Here is a 14,180-nt window from a genome sequence, read left to right on the forward strand (position 1 = left end):
GTTTATTTAATTGCAACTGATATTAAATAAATATTACAGGATAAAAATGGCGAAAATACAATTTTATTTGATTTTTTTTTACAAGTTTTAACAAGGAAAAAATAAAACCAATATATCTATTTATCTTGCAGAATTACCATAGCGTACGTAATCTTGTTATATCAACCAGAAAAAATCGGAAAATATTTATATATAATTTTCCTAAACAGAAATAAGGAAAGATAAATTATGTTTTCAATTCATAAATATTCTCTATTTATTTATTTTTATTATTATTAAATAATAATTTTTAATAAAATATAATGCATTTTATAACCTGCCATCNGGGTGTGCCAAAAATTTGTCATCCAAAATGACTCGAATCAACTGTGTCAACAACAGAACTGGCTGTAGTTCATCTATTTAAACAAAAGTGGCGTTTTATATACAATTGATATTCTACCTTTTTTCCCTCTTCTTCTTCTTTTATTTTTGTTTTTCTTTCTGTTGTTAAATAAAGAAAATTCCTCCCCTCTCCTCTGTTATTTTCTTCGTTCCCCCATTTTATCGATATAATAGTAATAATAATAAAAAGAAATTTAACGACAGTCTCCTGCTATAATTTTTTTTTTCTATAAAGTTTCTGTAACATTTGCAATATATTTTCTCCTTCTCTTTTTTCTGTAAGTAAAGAAAGAAAGAAGAGAGAAAAAAAAAGCGATTTCATTCTTAGCCAACGACACATTATGGTCTGTGATTCAATCGATTAGTTAAGAGTCATAAGTCTCCATTGCTGCCAAGGGCTTTAGGAAGCATTGATTCTTGACCTAATTATACTTAACTAAATGATGTATTATCTACAGATTTAAAACGAACAAAAATGTAATTCGTTAATAGGATATCAATTAGATACCTTCCCCCCCCAGTAATTGATTTATTACTCTGTCGACGATGTGTATATTTTCGTATCGTTTACGTAACAATGGTTTGTGTTATTACTGTTACGTCATTCCACCCTCTTTGTCCACATTCGCAGGTATCCTCTTACCTCATTCTTAAAAATAACCCGCCGAAAGTGTCCTTGTGTTTGACCTCTCCGTCAAACGAAAGATTCCGTTGGATGACGCTGTTTTCGGCTCCTACTACTCAGCATTTTAACTGTTGTTTGGTATTTTGGTTTGGCATTAAGAAAACCCTAAAATAGATTAATGCGTCATCTTTACTAAGTAACTCCATCTTCTCGCGCCCCTGTAAAGCGTGCTCGACCGTAAAGCGCTGCAGCTACGTTAGAAAGCCCGGAGGGAAAGTGACAGATTATTTGGAGGAAATTTTTGTTTTTATTATTATTTATTTTTAAAACACCTTAAGGGTATTTAAAACTAAATTGTATATTAATTTTAAAAAGAAGAATATAATTTTCTAATATTTTGCTGTATAAATTTACTTCTTTCTTTCATACATGATTTTTTAAAATTATATTCGAGTTTTAGGGCATTACATATATACATAATTTAGTATATTTTCAAATTTAAATATTTAAGACAGGTATATGAATATATCTACATATGTTTTCCTCTACTTATTTTTATGTAAAAGAAGGATAAATGAAAACGTAAGAAGAGTAATTCTTTCAGGTAAATATACTTTTAGATATCTTTTCCTAAAGAGTTTAACTGGAGGAAGAGCTCTTATATGTCGTCAGTTGTTGCTATAGTAACAACAGACAGCTGGGTCATTTGAATTAGTTGCAGTCGACAACATCCCCATGATGTTATTTTAAGTAGGTAAATTATTGGCCAAGTAACAATTTATTACATGTGAAGAAACTTTTTTTTTTCTTAATTTTCCCCCTTGCCTATTGATTCTCTATTTTATGAGGCTTCTATTAATTTATCTGTTTTAATATTTATATTATATAATTATTGAATTCAATTTCTATATATAAACATTTCTGTTTACTTCACTACTGGTAGGGAAATTTTTTTAAATATTATTTATTTTATAACAAAGTAAATATGACAGATTGAAGGGTCTTAAATCATATCTCGTTTCCCTTTCTTTTATACCTTCAGATTTATCTATTGAGAAAGAAAATAAAATAAAATATTTTTCCTTTAGTGAGCAAAAAAAAAAATAAAAACATTTTAAGGAAAATGTTATTACATGTAATGTTTTCTAGGGATATATATATATATATATTGAAGCGAGAGGGAAATTTAAAATTCGTAAGAGCGTATCATCGATAAACGTTTAGGGAACTTTTTATCAATTTTTTTAGGGAAAAATCGCTAATTTTATAAGTAGATTTCTTTACTAATAGGGAGAAAATGAGGAAATTACCTTGGATTTTTTTAAACTCTAGGGAAATTTCCTCATCTTCTATGTTTATCCATTCGACATTCGATTTTTCTTTCGAAAAATTCTGTAAAAAATCATTCACGAGACATTTCCGAGATGGTAAACAACGTTTAAAAATAACTTGAACTGAAATCGAACTTAACCCAAATAAGTATATATACATAAAAATATATTTATACTAATTGAATATTAATTAAGAACAACCGAAAACTTAAATACTGACGTAAATCATTCATTTTGTAAGAGGAAAAATCTTTGTTTTCATCGAAGAATAGAAAATGGCTGTCTTTGTTGCCCAGGCGAACAGCTGGAAGCATTCTATCACCTCTACACTGCGTACGATATATACTTAACAATAAAAATCATTTTTCTCAACAAAAATTCCATCAAACGTTAAACGAATATTAAAAGTTTAATTTACATTAATTCAATTGGAATAAATCTGATAATTAAATCCTTCGGGAGCGATTAACCGCCGCATTAATTATCGCGGAATGTTATCTGCCACATCGCTCTCGGCGGAATGATTTACCAGGATGTGATGAGGCTGGATATATATGAGAAGCGCAGAAGCTGGAGCTCCGCTGGACCCAAAGTGGGTGAGAGGAGAACTTCATACTGTATGTGGTTGGTACTGAAAACTGGTTAAAGAAAAAAAACATATATATATATTAACAAAAGGAAGGTAGCAACTTCAGTGCTTATCATCATTGCCTGTTCAATAATCTCAAGACTTTTTATACTTTTTTATAAGCAAGATAATATATTGATTGTATGTCTACCTGACGAAAGGTGAGTGTGTCATCCTACTGGCCGACTGCCCTGTAGCCCTCTTATCCCTTTTATACGCGAAATTACTTATCTATAAGTTATCGCTTACGTTAATAATTCAAAATAATTAACATATTTTAAACCATTTCCTCGTTTTATACAATTAGAAATGGCTTCTACTACTACTACTACACACTTATAACGAGCCGTGTATTAAACAATTTTTTTTTACTACGTGCGGAGTATCAATATGTTTATGAATTGTAAGCTGGTATCGATCCGTATACGATTTTTTTACGTGTTATTAGCATATTAATGACGATTAAGAAAGTTTTTCCATGATATTAGCACGCTCCAGTTCAGATATAGTTAATGAGCTTTAAGGCAGGATTTTTTTTTTTTTTTAATTTTACCCCCCTCGTATATGTTTCGTACTAGTAGCTGAGGCTATTAATTGTTACGTCATCATGTGTGTTTGTATTGTATGCGTGTGTGTATGTGTGTGTAGTTACAATAAGTGAACACCTGTCATCGTGTACAGGTAGAAAACATGTTTAAATTGTCATCTTATATTTGTAGAATTTATTATGAGTGTTTTTATTATATATCTGACTCGAACAGATGTTTAGTTTCGATCTCAATTCACGCTTTTCCGGTACGTGGCTCTATTGATTCGGGTTCCCAATTTAGTCGCAGGACTAAAGAGGGAGTATATTTGTGGTGCGCTTCTTAAAAAACACGTAAAATAAAATAAAAAAAGAAAGAAAGAAAAGAAATATATATATATATATTTGTCAACGATTCTTTAAATTCTAGATGATTAAATTTGTACTGAATAACAATCGGTTCTGTTATTTTTGAAGACTGTTTCTTCGTACTACGCTATACCATGCTATTTTAGGACCTCCCCTATTTCCGGTGTGTTTTTGGTTATAGAAAAGAGGCAATACCATTATTGGTGTTGCAAAAAGTAACACGGTTTGCATCTCTTAATGAAAAAAAAAAAAACTTGTGTTATATATACTACTTTAAACTAACTTCGTATGTTTATTTATTTTTTTGCTTCCAATCTTTCTTAAGAAGAATCGATTAGCTAAACAAAAACAATCGATTTTTTTTAATGTTTACACTCATTGCACAGTTATTCCTAACCGATCTGATATTTTTATGGAAGTAGCACTGCCTGGCATTTTAATAATTTTCTTCCTAATCGTTAAAAATTCCTTCCTTCTTATACATTTTACTCGTTTATGCGATTTAATAGACCATGCAAAATTTTACTTATTTTATTTTTTTTAATTTCTTCGGATTGATTACTCATTTACTTTTTTCTCCCTCCTCGTCTTATTTTTTTTTTTATTTTCTAATTTTGTAAAAATATTATTTAAAAATTTTTAACGATAATATTATTAGTTATAATATCATTAATTCTAAAACACGAAAATCACGATTTATAAATAGTTTTGTTAGGAATTACATTGCAATTCCTAAAGTCGATTGCGTAAACATCCAATCCTGCCGTTTTCCACCCCCAGGTGGCGTTTCCAGTGTCCTTGAAAGGACAGCACGTGATGCGCAAGCGTCGATGACGTAGATCCATCCGCACTTCCTATTGACCAATCAAACGAATGCATACGGTCGTTCTAACTGTTCTATTCGACGTGTTGCGTTCAATCTTCAATGTCAATTAATAATAATAATAATAATAATAATAAAATTGCAGTTATTTAATGCAGAAAGAAAATTTACGTTAAATTCCCTATTTTATTTTATTTTTTAAATCGATTAGAAAATTTAACAGTTTCGCACTTTTTTGTTTTTTTTTTTTTTGAATTTTTAGCCAGTTACGCAATTGGTTCGATCGTGTCACGTGATCCGGCAATAATTTATTACGTTTAGAAGCGAAAGTGAAGGGGGAAAGGGGATAAATTGAAGTATTTCTCGCTTTATTTCATCGTAAAAAATAATCAAAGTGGAAAATCGGTTAGATAGACTTCTCGCTCTAATGGAGAAAGCCATCGAATGTGACTAAAGATGGCCGAGTTGGTAGTTTTAGTACTTGTAAATGTCTCGAGTTGTTATGGACGCCTTTAGAATTGTTACATCTGTGCGGAATTTGTTTCTGAAGCACGAAATTGCTCCTGTAAGACGATAGTGCCATAGACGAATGCTACAATTGGCACGTTTCTTGGGTACAAGTAGCGATTACGCTTGAATTACCTTCCTAGATAGGATCGGCCTTTGTAAAGTTTGCAGAAAACAAGATATATGTGGTTTGTGTGTATGTGTACACGAAAAAAAAATCCACGTACAGTTTAAAAATATATATATATATGGAAGAGTATTAAACAGCGTGCTTACACGCCGATCAATACGGAGATGACAAAACATATTGCTGGTCCAAGATGGCCGTACCAGAATTGTAGGACGTGGAAATTAGTACAGCCTCGTCTTTCAAACTTTTGATATCGTTAATTAACAAGTTTGAAGTGGTTTCAATTGCTTAAATGTCGATCCACCCACTAAAAGATCGCGTTACTCTTATCGTAAGAACCGTACCCGATGCGGCTTGCGTGTTTGTGTGTATGTTATATATGCTAATATATATCAATCTACAGGAACTGTACTAGGAATATTGCCCGAGTACGGCATTAAATTGGTCTTAGATCGATCAAACCGATCGATATATAAATAGGAATCTTATCGAATTCAAACACGCTGATTACTCAAACGGAAGAAAGTTCGTTTTAAAATTCCATTTTTATCGTTAGAGGAAAGTGCATTAGTTTTTTCCCCCTTAAAAAAATAATAATAAATTGCGTACGGGAAAAGTTTCTTTTTTTTAAAAAAAAAAAAAAAGATGCATTTTTAATGGTTGTCGAATATAAATGTGGCAAGTGAGTATCGCTTTGCCAAAGGTTTTGTTTTTGGTTTTCCACTCGCTAGGCTTATCTTATCAATTTGCATTCCGTATGCCAAGAGAAGAGCGACAAAATGATTCGATGCTGGCATTATTTACGTCATTCTGTCACGTTGTAGATCTGGCTTTTATCCTTTGAAACTCCGTGGACCGCTTCTCATATTGTGACAAGGGTTGAGTCTTAACCTCTTCATCCTCTCATCTTTCTACTTCGCTCGTAAGCCATTTTGTCTTGCCATTCATCTCCTCGATCCGCCCCGAGCTATTTAATCACTGTATTTCTTGGCTACTTAGCATCGTAAACTCTAACAATATATATATATAGAGAAAGCCCCGTGTTTTATGTTTATCGTCATATACCACCGATAACTGTTTGACCTTTAATCTTCGGTCTCTATCTACACGCCCCCTTTTGATTGTTACGAGGTCGCGCTTACGTCATTCGGCACAGTTATCTGTTTTTCTTAATTATTGCGTTTGTTTACTGTGTTTTGTAACTGTTGTAACAACACAGCATTCGGGAATAACGAAAGATAAATTCAAAATTTCATTCTCCATACTTGGATAGTTACGTCCGTGTTACTCGGTGGTCGTTGGCGTGACGTCAGCCGTCGGCTGATCCTATTGGATGTTCGCCAAGTGTCTTGTTGTGATGTCATTAACGCTGTATAAATACACGTGTATATTTTTACACGCTGACAAAGTATAGGGGGCGTAAATTATTTTACGAAATCTCCGAAACTTAATTTTAGACTTACGAAAGGTTATCAATACGAGCGGCCGTCATTATAAAAGTATTTTCTCTTTTTGGATGATATACCTGTGTTTGGCATCTTTCCCTATTCCCCTATACGGAGTGGCACGGCAACGAGCACGTGACCGTCTTCTTTCTCAACCGTGACGTGTAATTGACGTCATATGTTTTAATTCATATCAATCCCGCATTGTCGTAAGTGATATCGCATGACCGGATTGCTTGATAATTTTATTTAAATATTAGTCCAAAGAACAAACAAATTAATGTATATATATATATATATATATATATACGTATCAAAATATTTACCGATCGTTGCAGGATACGGCGCCATTTTTGTTAATCGCGTTTAGTCGTTAATTTATCAAAGTAATTAATAAAGCATCCCTTCCTCCGTCGTGGAGCGGTTGAAGTGAAAAGGAGCCTGCGTGTCTGCTTTTCACTTCCGGTCACATGACCTTAGCATATGCGGAAGTGTGTTGCAGCCAATCGACATCTAGGTCCCGAGTCATTGACCCGCTGGAAGAGAAACGCCGGTTGGCGAGCGGAGATGAAAGATAGAGCTTCTTTATTCGCTTCGGGAATGCAATTTTCAGCTTCCGAAAGCGATAGAAGGCGATCGCTTTCCATCCTCGCTCCCATTCAACCACGTTCTAATTAACTTAGTTTAAATATTTATCAATAAAACCGGGCTTTAAACAATGGAAGAACAAGGAACGACAAACCCGAGATTCGGGGTTCGTACACACGCTAAATACATTGGTTTTTAAGTAATCAAACGCGATCAGTATGTCGCACCTTGGCCCATTTTTGTCTGTTCTCGTGTCCTTGAAATGTCTTAGGCGGTTGGGGTGTGCCAAAAATTTGTCATCCAAAATGACTCGAATCAACTGTGTCAACAACAGAACTGGCTGTAGTTCATCTATTTAAACAAAAGTGGCGTTTTATATACAATTGATATTCTACCTTTTTTCCCTCTTCTTCTTCTTTTATTTTTGTTTTTCTTTCTGTTGTTAAATAAAGAAAATTCCTCCCCTCTCCTCTGTTATTTTCTTCGTTCCCCCATTTTATCGATATAATAGTAATAATAATAAAAAGAAATTTAACGACAGTCTCCTGCTATAATTTTTTTTTTCTATAAAGTTTCTGTAACATTTGCAATATATTTTCTCCTTCTCTTTTTTCTGTAAGTAAAGAAAGAAAGAAGAGAGAAAAAAAAAGCGATTTCATTCTTAGCCAACGACACATTATGGTCTGTGATTCAATCGATTAGTTAAGAGTCATAAGTCTCCATTGCTGCCAAGGGCTTTAGGAAGCATTGATTCTTGACCTAATTATACTTAACTAAATGATGTATTATCTACAGATTTAAAACGAACAAAAATGTAATTCGTTAATAGGATATCAATTAGATACCTTCCCCCCCCAGTAATTGATTTATTACTCTGTCGACGATGTGTATATTTTCGTATCGTTTACGTAACAATGGTTTGTGTTATTACTGTTACGTCATTCCACCCTCTTTGTCCACATTCGCAGGTATCCTCTTACCTCATTCTTAAAAATAACCCGCCGAAAGTGTCCTTGTGTTTGACCTCTCCGTCAAACGAAAGATTCCGTTGGATGACGCTGTTTTCGGCTCCTACTACTCAGCATTTTAACTGTTGTTTGGTATTTTGGTTTGGCATTAAGAAAACCCTAAAATAGATTAATGCGTCATCTTTACTAAGTAACTCCATCTTCTCGCGCCCCTGTAAAGCGTGCTCGACCGTAAAGCGCTGCAGCTACGTTAGAAAGCCCGGAGGGAAAGTGACAGATTATTTGGAGGAAATTTTTGTTTTTATTATTATTTATTTTTAATTAAATAATCGTCGAAACTAGATAATTTAACCACGAAAATACTGGAATTTAACAACGGAAGACGGGAGGGGGATTAACGTTTATTCTTTAATCTATCGACTGGGTAGACGTACAGCTTATGGTTCTCCCCAAACCCCGGGATGCATCGATAAGTATTGACGTCAGTAGCGGGTGAGCATGCGCAGTTAATGGAAAAAGCAAACAAGAAGAGGCAGCTTTCCCTGCGACGAAAGTAGGACATCGATTTTGTTTGATGCTCTTTCAGCTGTCCTGAACAAGATCGAAGGCGCTCCTATGCTGCTTTCTGGTGTAAACAAAGTCACTTCCAATGCCGTGTTTTAGGGGATAGTAAATCCTTTAATAGTCGACCAGAAGAGACAGAGTATGGGCCAAAATATAATAGTCTTGCATACGCCACTGCACGCTTGGATTATCTCGAGAGAGGCTAATTTTCTAAAGTACTCTTAAATATGCACGTCTTGGCTTTTTACCCTATCTACTAAAGGATTTTAATTTTAAAACTGGGTAAATATTTTTATCCTCGTTTAAATTTAGTTCCGCATGTTAAGAAGATTTTTGTTTACTCTAGAAAAGTAATAAACGTTACGCGATGACCTGATATTCTCTTCCTCTCTCTCTCTCCCTATATATATATATATGTGTGTGTGTGTAGGTATATAAACATATAATTTTTACTTCCTTTTAATAAATTTTCTAAGATAACTAATTTAAATAGATTATTTTTTTTATTTATTCCTGTGTTTTTGTTTGCAGATAACGTTGAAAATTTCGAGGCATTCCAATTAANAAATTTTCTAAGATAACTAATTTAAATAGATTATTTTTTTTATTTATTCCTGTGTTTTTGTTTGCAGATAACGTTGAAAATTTCGAGGCATTCCAATTAAAATTGAGCACAACGTATATTGTAACGAAAGTATTAAAAATATTACTTAAACGTAAGCAAAAAGATCTGAAAAAAACCTGAACGAAACATCATACGATGCATGTGGAAATTCAAGTTGCTCTCAATTTTTTTATTTCTTTCCTTTACAACAAACTGCCACGAAGGAGGGTTAACCAGTTCGGAGAAGAATTAGAAAAGGCTCTGAAGCTCAAATTTCAGGGACATTGGTATCCAGAGAAGCCATATAAAGGTTCTGGGTTTCGGTGTTTGAAAACCACTCCACCTTTAGATCCTGTATTCGAAATCGCTGCCAGGGATAGTGGGATGGATCTCGTAGACATCCAAGAAAACTTACCGCAAGAACTCAGCATCTGGATAGATCCCGGTGAAGTTTCGTATAGAATGGGTGAAAAGGGTCAAGTAAAAATTCTCTACAGTGAGATGGAAGGAGTGGAAGGCGAAAGTAATGATCGGGAAATCACAAAGACATTTAACCCAGAAGCACAATGTTTCAAACCAGTCGACAGCATGGCTTGTCAGCTGGGTAACTTGAATTTGACAACCACAACAACCGCTCCTACTCCCTACAACAGTTCCCCTTCGCCCACTTACAAGTCCGGAAGTCCCGTCAATACTTTTATCCCCAAATCTTCAGCACCTTTGACCTTCACAACAGCTACCTTTGCGCAAACGAAATTTGGATCAACCAAGTTGAAGACAAATACGAAACGATGCCACAGGCTTTCCCCCACTGAATTCAATTACATCAAACAACGGGCCATCGTACAACAGCAAAATCAACAGCAACAACAGGGCCATCCTTCCACAGCAGCCGCCATGTTCGCAGCAGCGGCAGTAGCCGCTACGAATCCTCAACGACCACGATCGCTATCTCCTAATCCTCAACCGCCGCTCGATCCCAGCTTCTTGCTTTTGGCCACAGGACGACAACAACAACAACAGCAACAACAGCAGCAACAAGGAAATCAGGGCCATTTCTCCCCGCCGACCAGTCGATCTTTCGGAAACAACGGTGTTTTCGACAGTGGCTATTTGGCCGATTTCTTCACGTCAAGTGGCAATAACGGTGCCAAAAGCCAACAGGGTCAGAGATCAAACGCCGCCGCTACAAACAACAGACTTTCGTTATTCTTCGACAAACAATTTGCTACTGGTAACGCTACCAACACCGCTAACGGGTTGAGCATCGGAGATACAGCAGCTCGGGTATTCGGCGTCGACGGTGTCAACTTCAATCTGAACGTTGTGTCGTATCCCAATCAGTATCAACACCTGTTAATGGCCAACTAAAAAAAAATTAAATTTAAAAAAAAGCGGATGCCAACCATCCCACCAACACTCTTTCACTATCTCGTTGGAAGTGTTCTAGTTTGTCAGTATCTTTAACAAAAAAAATAAACCAAAAACCAACTAGCTTGTGATAAAATAAGTAGTTTAAACCTTAGGGGTTTGAAATTGAGTCAGGGTTTTCATTGTTGTTCCAGTACAAAGCTTTATCTTATATCTACATAATTGTACAGTGTACTGAATAGAGACAAAGGAGGGGAAGACGAATGGGGGCGATGCCAAATTTTTTTGTACCCAGCCCACAGTTTGAGAGCCATTTAAAAAAAAGGCTTTTTAAGGAAAGGAATCTTCAAGAAGAATCGAGGATGTTTCAGGAGTTGTCCATTTTTACAGTAAATTAAAGCAAGAAGAATCCTTTCCTTATCTTCCCCTTCTGTTAAGGATTAACAACTTAAAAAAAAAAAAAAGATTATGGAATCTTTATCATGTTCCAACATGTTGTGTCCTCCATGGATATAAGATGCGACTGTTGTTACTATTGAATTTAGTGTCGGGTATATTTTCTTACTACCAAAACCAATCGTCATTGTCTGTATGCTAGTAAAAAAAAAAAAAAATACATTAAATGTGTGTATGTGTGTGTGTGTAGGTATATAAACATATAATTTTTACTTCCTTTTAATAAATTTTCTAAGATAACTAATTTAAATAGATTATTTTTTTTATTTATTCCTGTGTTTTTGTTTGCAGATAACGTTGAAAATTTCGAGGCATTCCAATTAAAATTGAGCACAACGTATATTGTAACGAAAGTATTAAAAATATTACTTAAACGTAAGCAAAAAGATCTGAAAAAAACCTGAACGAAACATCATACGATGCATGTGGAAATTCAAGTTGCTCTCAATTTTTTTATTTCTTTCCTTTACAACAAACTGCCACGAAGGAGGGTTAACCAGTTCGGAGAAGAATTAGAAAAGGCTCTGAAGCTCAAATTTCAGGGACATTGGTATCCAGAGAAGCCATATAAAGGTTCTGGGTTTCGGTGTTTGAAAACCACTCCACCTTTAGATCCTGTATTCGAAATCGCTGCCAGGGATAGTGGGATGGATCTCGTAGACATCCAAGAAAACTTACCGCAAGAACTCAGCATCTGGATAGATCCCGGTGAAGTTTCGTATAGAATGGGTGAAAAGGGTCAAGTAAAAATTCTCTACAGTGAGATGGAAGGAGTGGAAGGCGAAAGTAATGATCGGGAAATCACAAAGACATTTAACCCAGAAGCACAATGTTTCAAACCAGTCGACAGCATGGCTTGTCAGCTAGGTAACTTGAATTTGACAACCACAACAACCGCTCCTACTCCCTACAACAGTTCCCCTTCGCCCACTTACAAGTCCGGAAGTCCCGTCAATACTTTTATCCCCAAATCTTCAGCACCTTTGACCTTCACAACAGCTACCTTTGCGCAAACGAAATTTGGATCAACCAAGTTGAAGACAAATACGAAACGATGCCACAGGCTTTCCCCCACTGAATTCAATTACATCAAACAACGGGCCATCGTACAACAGCAAAATCAACAGCAACAACAGGGCCATCCTTCCACAGCAGCCGCCATGTTCGCAGCAGCGGCAGTAGCCGCTACGAATCCTCAACGACCACGATCGCTATCTCCTAATCCTCAACCGCCGCTCGATCCCAGCTTCTTGCTTTTGGCCACAGGACGACAACAACAACAACAGCAACAACAGCAGCAACAAGGAAATCAGGGCCATTTCTCCCCGCCGACCAGTCGATCTTTCGGAAACAACGGTGTTTTCGACAGTGGCTATTTGGCCGATTTCTTCACGTCAAGTGGCAATAACGGTGCCAAAAGCCAACAGGGTCAGAGATCAAACGCCGCCGCTACAAACAACAGACTTTCGTTATTCTTCGACAAACAATTTGCTACTGGTAACGCTACCAACACCGCTAACGGGTTGAGCATCGGAGATACAGCAGCTCGGGTATTCGGCGTCGACGGTGTCAACTTCAATCTGAACGTTGTGTCGTATCCCAATCAGTATCAACACCTGTTAATGGCCAACTAAAAAAAAATTAAATTTAAAAAAAAGCGGATGCCAACCATCCCACCAACACTCTTTCACTATCTCGTTGGAAGTGTTCTAGTTTGTCAGTATCTTTAACAAAAAAAATAAACCAAAAACCAACTAGCTTGTGATAAAATAAGTAGTTTAAACCTTAGGGGTTTGAAATTGANTATTTTTTTAAACTATAAATTATAAAATTTTTAAGTTCAAACCTATCGATTTACCTTATTAAAAAGTAAAAAAATAAAAAATAAAATTGCGTTAGTGCTGCTACATTAACAATTTTTTTTTAAAATATATTTTAATTTATTTATTTTTTTCTCTTAAATTATTTTATGAATAATAAAAATAGATATATTTTTATTCATATTTAAATTTAAAAAAAGAAAAAAAAATGAGAGCAAACATTAATGTATTCCTTTCAATAGAGATCAGACTTTTGTATTGTCGATTCTTCAGTAACGTCTTGGCGTGTACAATCGATATAATACTCCTACACAATACCAGAAGTGAGTGATCGATAGTGAAAAACCTTTCCAAGGATAATCAAGTGAATGAAAGCTAAGAAAACTATCCTAATTCGATTTTAAGTGGTGGTACGTTGCCTGATGTTGTGAGTCGATTTTTTCTCCCTTTATCCCTTCGAAAAAATTAAAGTTCACGATAATTCGAATCTATGGTAAAATTTATACTTTCGTCTCTCACACACACACGCAAAAAAATGAACTTTATTGTTACAATATATTGTTAGAAACTCGAAGAATGATTCGATAGTTATCTAATCTAATGCAGATCTACTACTCCCTATGATCTCTAGAAAATATACAAAATTGTAAATGGAAAAGTAAATTTGAATTACTCATTAAAAATTAGTTTAATTTTATTTTTTTTAATTAGAAGTTTAAATATTATAATATTGTAATTTTGTATTTCAAAAAAATCGTTTTAGAATGGAACTATGTAGGTATTTTTCGATGATGTTCATATTCAATTAGTGTAACTTAAGAGGGATGATAATGATTACAATATTGCGCATATTATAGCCATAGATAAGTTTTCATTCAGTTTTATATAATCACAACGAGTTACCTAGGCAACCATTGCCAATTTGGTCAATTGGTCTTATCAAAATCATCTCTCGAAGGAGACTGGATTCAAAAACATTACCAGAAATTCAATTTTATGAAGACGTCCATTTTTATTTAATTTTATATATATATATATATG

At 34.8% G+C, this 14,180-nt stretch overlaps 1 protein-coding gene across 1 annotated transcript; it reads left to right on the forward strand.

Annotated features, from left to right (window-relative positions):
* Nucleotides 1-2,901: 2,901 nt before the first annotated feature.
* LOC111629604 lies at nt 2,902-12,988 on the forward strand. The gene is made up of 3 exons (XM_023373503.1): nt 2,902-3,129; nt 9,521-10,858; nt 11,722-12,988. Exons 2-3 carry the CDS (start codon nt 9,649-9,651, stop codon nt 12,951-12,953), a joined length of 2,442 nt encoding a protein of 813 aa, XP_023229271.1. The 5' UTR covers nt 2,902-3,129; nt 9,521-9,648; the 3' UTR covers nt 12,954-12,988.
* Nucleotides 12,989-14,180: the final 1,192 nt, after the last annotated feature.

This window comes from Centruroides sculpturatus, unplaced genomic scaffold (genome assembly GCF_000671375.1).
Source record: "Centruroides sculpturatus isolate CEXI.00-Female unplaced genomic scaffold, Cexi_2.0 scaffold652, whole genome shotgun sequence".
Taxonomy (NCBI): Eukaryota; Metazoa; Arthropoda; class Arachnida; order Scorpiones; family Buthidae; genus Centruroides; species Centruroides sculpturatus.

Coding starts and splice junctions, on each gene's coding strand:
- LOC111629604 (XM_023373503.1), top strand. CDS start 9,649: ATGCATGTGGAAATTCAAGTTGCTCTCAATTTTTTTATTTCTTTCCTT. Junction 10,859..11,721: donor TCAACACCTGTTAATGGCCA/ACTAAAAAAAAA, acceptor TGAAAAAAACCT/GAACGAAACATCATACGATG.